Below are 11,410 nucleotides of genomic sequence, written 5' to 3'. Positions count from 1 at the left end.
TAATAATAATAAACAATCAATGTTAGGATACAATGTGTTATTCTCACATCATGCTGTACAGCTTAGAATCCCAAATGGATGAAGTGGACAAATCGAAAGAACTAATAAATGATAAGAGAATAGTGAGGGGAGACTTGCACATCATTGGTTATTGCTAATAATAATATTTGGATTATTATAAATAAAGAAATAATTATTTATTTCTCTTGGACTTTAAACGTGAAGAAAAAAAGATGTATGAGGTAGAACATATAAGAATTGTTGTTTCCCTATGAATCTCTCTAATTGTAGTTTATTATATGTTTATCTCTCTTACTCTAAAGTTCGAATATAATTTAAGAGGTGATTTATTTTTTATCAATGGAGAGGGCAGCTAGTTCAAGAGACGGGTGAGAAACATAATATAGAAAGTCTGGCTGATATGGTCTAGCATCGGGTGATAAAGAACTTTTCACTTACACCAAATGTGTAAAAAGTGCATTAACTGTACATTGTATAAGGGTGAGCAACGAGCAAGGACAAGTTCTATCGATCCTGCATTCGCATGGCAATTTTTAATGCCTTGTAGCTCAACATCTTCAACAATATGGAAAAACAGAAGTAGATTAGTCAAATAAACAGACTTTATTAATATTTTTATAATTGCACCAAAAACAAAACTTTGAGGTTAATAATACTTGGTCTTTCTGTCAGGTGGAGAAAAGTTCAAAGAAACAAAAAAAAAAGGGGGTTTATTCTCTCTTCCGAAAGCATCACAATGCAGCATGAAGAAAACAGCAATAATTAATTAAGCCTAACAAAATTGCAAAACATATTTTTAAAATGAACTTAGATGGTAACCAATTCAATCTTATCTCTTGATTTTTGGGTATTTATTGTTGAGAAATAATCTCATATTACTTATGGACAAGGTCTTAAGTATATTTATAAGGAATGAACAACTCTCTCTTATAGAATTGGTTTTATGATATGAGTTAGTCTATAAATTTCTTCATGGTTCCAGAGTCTGTCATAATACGAATGAGAGCCTATACTACTTATTCCGTAACAAGAAGTAAAAAAAAATACTAGACTGCACGTGAAGGAGAGTGTTAAAGAATAATCTCACATTATCTATGATTAAGATCTTAAATATGTTTATAAAAAATAAACAATTATTTTTTATAGAATCGATTGTATAAAATAAATTAGATACATAAATTTATTTATTTATTAAAATATGAGTTAATACTGAATACATAAACATTCCTAACATCTGTTCTTCTTCCTCCCTGGGATAGAGTTTTTGGAAAAAGCTCCTTGAACATTAATTAAACGAGTAAAGTCATGATTATGTATTGACTTTGCTCCACATCCATTCCATTCAAACCTATAAAATTATGTCTGATAGGAGTGTGAAGATGGAACTCAAACATAAATTGCAGCTTTTTTAATTAATGAATCTGTTATCTGTCCTCCGTGGATAAGCAAAAAAGATGCATTTATTAATGTTTGTGTGTCCATCAAAGTTTGCGCGTGCGGTGCTTGCCTGCACGAGGCTCAGAGAGAGAGAGAGATTTTGTCAAATGTAGCATATTCAGGTTCGACCCCACAACAATGTATTGAAAAATTCCGAACTTGAGGACTTGATTCAGAGAATGAAACTCGACTTCTTGGTGATGTAAGCAGTAATATCTACAGGAATGAATGCAATTTATTAATTTCTTTTTAAATTTTATACAAAATAAAGATCACTATTTTTTCGGTCTGGCCACCTACTGAATCAAATTCTCTCACATCACGCTAAATGCTTCTGATTTGTTGACATAATTCCTAGTTTTCAAAATGAAGTATGGAGTTGAAAACTCCCCTCCCTCGAATAAATAAATACAAAAAGATAGGGATCCCCCATTCCGTTCATTTATCCAGTTCTTTTTTTTTTTTAGTTTTTTTTACGTAGTGATTAAAAAAATATTGTTTAATAATATTGTAAATTTTTTTCTTTTTTAAAAATATTTAAAAGTGTTAAAAAAAATTATATAAAAAAAACAATAAAAACATTTTTAAATATTTTTTTCACATCATTTTTTTAACACTTTTAAATATTTTTTTAAAAATAAAAAATTCTCAATATTATTAAACAACATTTTCTTAATCACTACATAAAGAAAAACTAAAAAGAATAAGAAAAGAAATGAGATGCTTGAACTGGATCCCCAGCGGCAGCGGGATCCCTGGCGTTGCCCAAAATAAAAAAAGAAAAAAAAAATCTCTCATGTCACTCATTTTTGTATCCAAGCAAATGACTAAAAACAACAAAACATAAAGAACAGCACTTAAGAAAAGGAGCATGAGTTTTCTTACAATGGCATTACATATGGCTTAGCTTTCATTCAGTTTATCCCTTTTTTTGGTTTTTTTTTTTTTTTTGGGGGGAGGGGTTGGAATATCTGTACAAAGATTTCACACCATCAAATTCAAAAGCAATAATAGTAACTCAAGCTGCTGCTCTTCCTCTTTCTGCTATTACCTCCTCAGTTTACATCTTTCTTCTGATTTCTCTCATGTTTTATTTTTCAATAATTCCACAAATTGTCAAGGTCTTCTGGCCCAGCTGAGGTAGATGGGCCCTCTTGAAATGGCCTCCTACCCATTTCGAGATTTGACATGACCGAAGAGATTTCGGCATTCACATCAGTAGTCAGGACAGTTTCCTGTGAAACACTAACCATCTCCCTCTCTGTTTTGAAACTCTGCCTCATGATTGATCCTTGATTTCCAAGTATGGCCCTTAGGTATGCGTGGTCTTGCATTGTAACAGAGCCTTGGAATTGGAGATTTGCAGGAATTGGAGTGGTTTGAGTGGAATAGAAGGAGCTTGAAAGTGGGATTCTTGGAAGATTATCGGTGGGATTTGAGGAAACTCCATACAGAAAATCGTTGAAGGAACCCACCATCCCTTGTTGGTTTCTTTGAGCATCCATGAGGTTGGAGAAGCAGGGCACGTAAGCGGATTCAGCAAAAGGCTTGGCGTTATTGCCATTATAAGGAGAAGAATCCATTAATGGTGGAAGATTAGGAGGACCCAATTCACCACCAAATGAGCCTAATCCAACTATGCCAGGGATATGGATTTTCTTCCCTCCAGAAGTCTTTTCAAATACCCTACATATCACCCATTCATTCTGCAATTCAAAAACACAAGATCAATAAATAAAACAGAGGGGAAAAGAGTAAAGAAAAACAGGGAAAACAGAGTGGATGAGGAGGTACCTTTGCAGTTTTGGGGAGGTTGTGGACCGAGAATTTACCCTCCAATCTGTATTCGTGCATAACCCAGTTGGTTTTCTCTCCTTTAGGTGCTCTACCCTTGTAAAAAACAAGGGTTTTCTTCATGCCAACCAGGGCTTTGCCTCTGTATATCTCCTTGTCTTTCCCTGTGGCTTTCCAATAACCAGCTTCCGTGGCCCTGTTAGTCCTCAATCCAGTTGGGTACTTTCTGTCTCTCACGCAGAAAAAGTACCATTCTTTCTCTCCCATTTTCGCTTTCCCTACATCCAAAATGACCCAAGTTCAACATTATCATCACTTTAGAAGAGAAATCAGAGAAAAATAAACATGGAAACCAGTTTTAGCAGCACACTTACATGGCAATTCCCAGGGCTCAGACTTGTTCAAATCCACCTCTCCAATAGCTCTGGCAGAGAATCTGCTATCTGTAACTCTGTTGAGCAGGTAGTGACTAATGAGCTCTTCATCAGTTGGATGGAATCGGAATCCTGGTGGCAAATCCATCTGTTCTTCTTCCTTGTAAAGCTCTGAAACGTTTTCCATTTCCTGGAAACCTGAAAACCCTATCGCTTTTCTTTTTTATCTGCAAACCCTGTTTTCAGAACCAGGGATTTGATGAAAACAAGCAGTAGTATACAGAATTCAGCCTCGGTTCCTACCTGAGAGACTTATATGGACAGAAACAAAAAGCAGCTAGCCTCCGCAAATCCCTTGGGATCAGGACACGTTAACAGAGAAAAAACAAAACCCGAAGAGATTGGATACAGAGAATATTGTTGAGAAGACAAACAAAAAACGAAAAAGCTTGAAGAAAAGGTTTGGAAGGTGAATAGAAAAAAGGTTAGGGATAGAGAAGAAAAAACAGGGAAGGCATGGGAACTGAAAAAGGTTGCAACCCGAAAGATGGAGATGTTAATCTAATGAAAAAGGCAGAATGAGGAACACAGGCTCCTTAAATACTGGTGTTTGGAGAGAAAGAAACGTGGGATGTAACGCAACCTGGGTAGGTAGGTGGTTTTAGCTTTAAGCTCTCCCTTTGGTTTTAACTTTTCTCTGCAATAATTCCATTCTTCCAGGATCTGGACCAAAGACAATTCATCTGTAATAAACCAGGCATGTAAAATCTGAGAATAGCAGATGCAATAAATTAATTTTGTTTATTAATAAAGTAATGAAATGCAACTTTCAAGAGATAGGAAGAAGATGAGAGGGCCAGGTAGGATTCATTGTCACAGCTTACGTGAATGGTGAATTCTTGTGTTTTACCGACGGGGGTTGTTATCATCATTGAAGACTGAAGGCAGTTGAAAAAGTTCAGAATATAATCTATCTTATTCTTCTTTTGTGCTGTGTAAAATAAAAAAAAAAAAAAAAGGTTTTCCCAAAGAAATCTTCTTTGTTTGTCGAAATGAATAACAGCTGTTTTGAGTGTGAATGCATAGAAGAAGATGTACCAGGCCCCTCTCTCAAGCTTTCCAAAAATTAGTTAGAAGTTCACTTTATTCAACCCCAAAATGACCTATATGACCCCACAATTTTCCTTCTATTTTGAGAGAGATAGAGAGAGAGATCTTTGAAAATGGCTCCAAACCCACTTTGCAAAGATTTTTTTCATGCAATTTGTATGAAAAGTGACACTTTGAAGGAGGAGGCATAACGAAGGAGGAAGTCCATTGTTTAGGATGAGCTAGAACATGGAAATATTGGATGAATATGATTCTTTTCGAACATTTTATTCCAAAGAGTTACATTTAGAAAGAAAAAAATATATATATTTTAGGCTGGTTTGAATAGTGAGATAAGATTAGATGGTTTTAGATGAATTGAATAAAATATTATTATTATTTTAAAATTTAAAAAAGTTGAATTGCTTATTATATTTTGTGTGTGAATTTGAGAAAGTTATAATGACAAAATAAATGAAATAAGATGGGTTAAAAGTATTTCTGTATCGAAACGGCAAGCTTACAAGCCTATTTATCAACGCATCAAATATCAAATAACACCCTAACATCGCATTAAGTGATAGATCCTACAGTAAGTAATGTGTTTACATACTAACTAGTAAATAAAAGTACTCGAATGCATAAGAAATAATCAATCTCTCACACACACACACACATATATATATAGTCTTATACTTTTTTTCTTTTTTTTTTTTTTTTTTTTAGGAGCTCTTTCCACAGGGAACCGTGTATATATGTGTACATGTGTCTTTCGAGGGTCCACTAATTAATAAAAAGAAAAAATCCTTCAAATTCTAATTGCAAGCTAAGTTGATGTGCATGCAATAAAGTGTTTTGTGTTAAGGGACAATCAAGTGGTTAGGTAGAACAAATAAATTGAAGATATTAGACAAATGATCTGTTACTACTGCTTGATAAGCAAAATTGTCCGATCTATTATCAAGGTATTGGGATTAAGATGGTCGTGTCGTTTCAATAAGAAATCAAAAGCAATAATGTTGCTTTCATGGACACCATTTTCCATTATAACTCAGCCACCTGAATGGATCCAAATCTTGTGGGGGTGCCTCTTTTCAATGACGACCTATTTTTTATTCTCAAAATCATGAAATCTACATATTTAAGTTGACCCTAGATTTCCGATAATAATTCTACTCGCATGATCGAGTCACATGCATTCCTTTTAAAAAAAATAGATAAATCTGAGATCCGTATGGAAAAAAAATTATTTTTTTAATAGTGGACTCTAGTTTTTTTAAAGAGATTGTACAGTACTTGTACACAGTATGACTGTATCTAACATTTGTCTTCACACTATATGTGTCCCTTCTCTCCAAAACAAAAACTGTTTATCCAAGAAGATCAAGGAGTGTTACTTATCTTTTAGTTTACCAGCTTTGATAGGTCAGTTGATGATTTGGCACTTTCTGAGCAATGAATACCTACAAGCTGTGAAGCAATGAAAGTTTGTCCTCTTAAGTTGTAGTCTTGTGCACCATTTCAAAGCAAGCTGCATCATTCAAAGTGGTAAATTAAATGTAAATTCACAAGCATGATGATCAAAAGGGCAGCACGATCAGTTTTCTCAATATATACTATGATCTCCTTGAATTCTTCATCCTGTTCCATGGATGAAGGGAGTGCCTAATTAACTCCTTTCTAATTGGGTCTCGATAGAGATGGTACGTAAGACTCCATGGGTCGATAAGTGGCTGGATTCCCTTCATAGGAAGTGTATGATTGACAATTGTCGATGTGAAAAGATAAATGATGTTCTTTATCTTATATTTTATTATCACTAATCATATCTCTAGATGTTACATTTTTTAAAGTATCTGACTACTTAAGTGATAAAGATATGAAGCCACTTAAATGTATCACACCAGTAAGTATAATTAAAAAAAAAAAAAACTAAAGCCAAGATAAAGAATAATATAGCTCGTGTGAAAAAAACCATAGCCATTTTAAATATATTATTGCCAAACCACATCAATTCATTTTATGATTATGTCTATTACATTTTTTTCCTTTAATTTTTTTTTTTTTTTAATTTTTCCACCATATTTTCTCTACCACATCCAAACTTCGACCAAATCAAAGTGAGTGGTGAATGTCTAGGTCATGGGTAGATTCCAAGCTTTGAAAATTAGGAAAACACTGTCCTCAATAAAAATAAAAAATAAAAATGCAAGCCACATTGTCTTTTTGGAATAAATCAAAATTTCCGGCAATCTTAGCTCCCAACATGTTATAAACAATTGATGAAATGCATAGTTATCACGTGTATATTATGCATATATATATATATATATATATGTATATAATAATAACAACAGTGAATGCCAAACTAAATCTACATATTACAATGCACTTGGACAAGGCCCTTCCTTTTGTTTGAGAAATTGAATGTTCCTTTCGGATTACATAAACTCAAATTAATTTCGGATTTATTAGGCATTTATAAAGTGTAATGATAATAATGCACCCGATTGGAAGTTTTTGTATACAAATTTTAAATGTTGGGCAACAACAAAAATGCTTAGAAATGTTGAGTATCTTACAACATATTCATATGAAAAATTCTAGTTATAATATACACTGGCATAATATTCGTGTAACATGAGCATGGATATCTGTCACATCAACAATATTACGAGTGTTAGGCTTAGCCCTTGTCTAGATTGGAAATTCACCTTAATTCATCTCATCATTACAAATTTATTAAATTTCTATACAAAATATAATATACAATTTAACTTTTTTAAATTCTAAAACCATAATAATATTAAAAATAATATTTTATTCAACTCATTTAAAATCATCTTATCTCATCTGTAAAAACAAACGAGATATTAAAATATTGTAAATAATAGGTGAGAGAAACATTCAATATCAAGAATTCATGCATGCACCCTTTGAATTCTTCAACTGGTTTAGCTGCTTTCATATAGCTAGCTAGCTAGCTAGTTTACAACGGCGCGTGGATTTGATAAATATTATGCATCCTTGTTTGCATATAAATTTGACTATATCTATATATGTAATTAGTTTTAAGTGGTTTTTTTCTTTTTTTCTTCTTTTTTTCTTTCTACAACTTTGGGCTGATACAATGAATATAATGCTCTGAGTTATAGATCGATCGCGTTAATGGTGATTTATGCTATATTGGTCCTTTTCTCAGTATCTAATTGTGGAAAGTTGCTATCCAGACTTTAGAATTTCCATAGCATCCTTTCCTTAACGGGAAGAAGAAGAAGAAGAAGAAGAAGGAGAGAGAGAGATCAGATATGGATGGGTGGTGGGTGCCTGACATTACTGACATTATTATGGGCGGGTAATGGGGAATTTCAGCCGTTCGGAGGAACCTCGCAATCGACGGCTAAAATTCGTTTGAACAGTCAAAAACCATATCCGCCACGTCATAGTAGGAAATTTTGGATTTAGACAGTGCTGCCGCTCTCTGTCCACATCAGCCAGTACCGTGCCTCCATGTGTTAAAGTTTGACAATCATAATTAGATTAGATTAGATTAGATTAATATAACCCAGCTTGATTAAGTTTCATTAAACCTCTCAGATTGTGGGCCCTGTTTCATTTGTTCCGACATGTGGGCATGGATAGGGGCATACACGTGGCATAGGACGGTTGGTGGAAAAGCTAGCCTGGAAACTTGGTTCGTGGAAAATCTTAGAATTAGGTAGGTCAACTTGTTTGAGTGATGGTTAGTTTTGGGACATTAGAAAAAGAAAACAAAAACTCATTCACATTTGCCTAATTTTTCTCTATTTATTAATATGATTAGTTACTTCAATTTTTTTAATATAAAATAATTGTTTTAACCAATCATATCAATAGAGTATACAAAGAATATACAAAAATAATTTAACAAAATTATTCATTTTAATAACACTTTTAAAAAATTGAAACGAGTTATTGATTTTTTCATTTTTTGTGCCTAACTTTGTGAAATTTTTTTTTTTATTTTGTATTTTTATAATCTATGGTGAACAATATGCCACCATTTGTTTGTTCTATTTTTAATCTTTTATGGCTTGACTTACATGTAATCAATAAGCTTGATATCTTTATTCTGATTTTTTTCTTTTTCATGAATATTGTTTTCTCATTTGGTTGTTTAGTTCTTTTCTTAATTGGCCAGTTCATTTAATATGATATATATATAATTGTGTTTAATTCTTCAAACTTAATTCAAAAGGGAAAAATATATATATATTTTTTAAGTTCTTGTCCGAATTTGGAGATGTCAAATGGAAGAAAAATAAATTTATAACATTTATTGCTCATTTAATAATGTCTTAAATATATATATATATAGAGAGAGAGAGAGAGACAGAGACAGAGAGAGAGAGCAATATATGTTTTAAAGTCTACTTTTTATATCTATCTCTCTTCCATATCCGTCCCTTAAGTTTAGGTAATAACTTGAGGCATAAGATGTCTGTAATGCATTGAGAAGGTAATGCTTAGTAAAGGCAACATGAATCTTCTTCTATTCAGGCCATATGATTTAAGCATGGAAGAGAGATAGCATATAACATGTATAAAAAATTCTTTTCATCAGTCACTATTCATCATCCCACACCCTACACTCTATAAAAAATATCTCCATACTCTATAAAAAATGAATAAATATAGATAGAAGTCACTATTGGGAACAACTATTTTGTAGACATGATGTGGCATCATCTAGACCACAAATTTCTCAAATCTAAAATAAAAAAATAGAGAACTAAAAACAGCCATATAGTGAGTGCAAAGTGTGCACCACTACATTGACTTCTCTCTAACATTACTCATAAAAAATACTCCTACATCCTATGAAAAAATTATAAGTGTGAAGTATTAAAATGAATAGTAACTGATACATAGCATTCTTGAACATATATTCTTTACAATATTTAAATTTCAAAAAATATTTAATTATTTAATAAATATTATAGGACTGTATATCTCGGCGCTATAGAGCCTAGTCCCTAGAATTCAGACAAGAACTCTAGAGAATTTTCATCGATTTGCTTTCTATAAAATTTGTAAATAGGAAACCTATTTAATTATTTAGTAATAAAAAATAATAATTAGAATATATTCATTTAACTCTCTCTCTTTCAATATAATAATTAAATTAAAGCTAGGTGTGGTAGCCATTTGAACACCAAGTTAATCGAATTATTTGAGGAATATACCGATCGAAACTCTGCCATTTTTGTGAATATTCAAAGAAGAGAAGGACTGCCAAATAAAATCATGGATATCCTCAAGTAACAGAAACAAGGATGGATCATCGTTGAGGACCCATATCTCATTTATTTATTTATTTACAGACCCCTCATAAACTTTAATTAATTAGGTACAGCTACTGCACAAACATTTACTGAATACAAAACAGATGTAAAGAATTTGAAGAAGTCAGAAGATTTCTGTTTCACTCACTTTGTTGTGAATGATTTGGGAATCAATATTTGAGATTTTTTTTTTAAATGATAATATATTTTATATAATTTATAAATTGTAATTATAAATTTAGAACTTCAAAAGAAAACCACTGTTTTCATATAATGGTTATCATATAAATAAATTCTGGCGTTAACTTATCTTAGAAAAAATATGAATAATTTTTTTTTTTTTTTTTAAAGGAGTGAGGTGTTTCGAATCCAGATTTTCTATTTAGAAAATTGAGTCATATGCCATCAGACCATCAAGCTCCTGACGAATAATTTTATTTGAATGCATTTATATCATGTATCTTTATTGAAAACTGAAGCACTAACTCATTTATTACTTATGAATAGTTTGGATTCAAAAATGAGTTTAGATGGTTTGTGAATAGTAAAATAAAAGTTGAATTTTATTATATTTTGTATAAAAATTTAAAAAAAATTATAATAATGAGATGAATAAATTAAGATGAATTTTAAATTCAAACGAGGCATTAAGTAAAACAACCTTTTGCACTAGGCGCTCACGTTTTTTGTCTGGGCGGAAACTAACGGCGGGGCTTACTTAACCGGGATACATGGAATTATGATCTCTCCCGCATGCAACGCTTTTCTATCGGGAAAGTCTTGCTTTTTTAAAGGAATATGATTATATGTATTACCTTTTTCCTTGCAAGTAATAAAATGATATTTGCCATCTGGAAGGTACAAATTTTGTACACTCTTTAAAAAAATATAGGTGAATCTGAAATGTATTAAAAAATATTATTTATTTTAATAGTAAACTCCGTTCGCATCTTTAGCATGATCCGTGAGATGATGACAAGTAAATCAGTCAAGAAGAAAGAAGAAACGATGAGAAATTATATATCGTATAAAAAAAATAGACACGTGATGATTTGGATTAAGAAACTATCGCAGTTCATCTCATCTTACTTTAACTCATAATTATAACTTTATCAAATTTTCACATAAAATATAATAAAAAATTTAATTTTTTCAAATCTCAAAATAATAATAATATTAAAAAATAATATTTTAATAATATTTTATTCAACTTTCATCTAAAACTATTTCATTTCATCTCACTATACAAACATAACTTAACCATCTTTTAAAAATGCAGAAGGAAGGAAAGCTCTGTTTAAATAAACGTTGGATTTATTGTACTTCTACAAAAAAAAGGGAGAAAAAAAGAACTTAATTTTCATTTTGGTA

General features: G+C 31.8%; 1 protein-coding gene across 1 annotated transcript; it reads right to left on the bottom strand.

The window, feature by feature from the left end:
• Window positions 1–2,466: 2,466 nt before the first annotated feature.
• LOC121235872 (NAC domain-containing protein 100) lies at window positions 2,467–4,068 on the bottom strand. The gene is made up of 3 exons (XM_041132303.1): window positions 3,627–4,068; window positions 3,253–3,530; window positions 2,467–3,164 (listed from the first exon to the last, which is right to left on the bottom strand). Exons 1-3 carry the CDS (start codon window positions 3,811–3,813, stop codon window positions 2,556–2,558), a joined length of 1,074 nt encoding a protein of 357 aa, XP_040988237.1. The 5' UTR covers window positions 3,814–4,068; the 3' UTR covers window positions 2,467–2,555.
• Window positions 4,069–11,410: the final 7,342 nt, after the last annotated feature.

Source organism: Juglans microcarpa x Juglans regia, chromosome 6D (genome assembly GCF_004785595.1).
Source record: "Juglans microcarpa x Juglans regia isolate MS1-56 chromosome 6D, Jm3101_v1.0, whole genome shotgun sequence".
Classification (NCBI taxonomy): Eukaryota; Viridiplantae; Streptophyta; class Magnoliopsida; order Fagales; family Juglandaceae; genus Juglans; species Juglans microcarpa x Juglans regia.
The sequence above is the reverse complement of the archived record's forward strand: the minus strand, read 5'-3'. Positions and strand labels throughout refer to the sequence as shown.

Excerpts from the sequence above, each read along its gene's own strand:
- LOC121235872 (XM_041132303.1), bottom strand. The coding sequence starts at position 3,813 with ATGGAAAACGTTTCAGAGCTTTACAAGGAAGAAGAACAGATGGATTTG. Across the intron at positions 3,531-3,626 it reads TGAGCCCTGGGAATTGCCAT|GGAAAGCGAAAATGGGAGAG; the intron begins GTAAGTGTGCTG and ends TTTTGGATGTAG. Across the intron at positions 3,165-3,252 it reads ACCTCCCCAAAACTGCAAAG|AATGAATGGGTGATATGTAG; the intron begins GTACCTCCTCAT and ends TTTGAATTGCAG.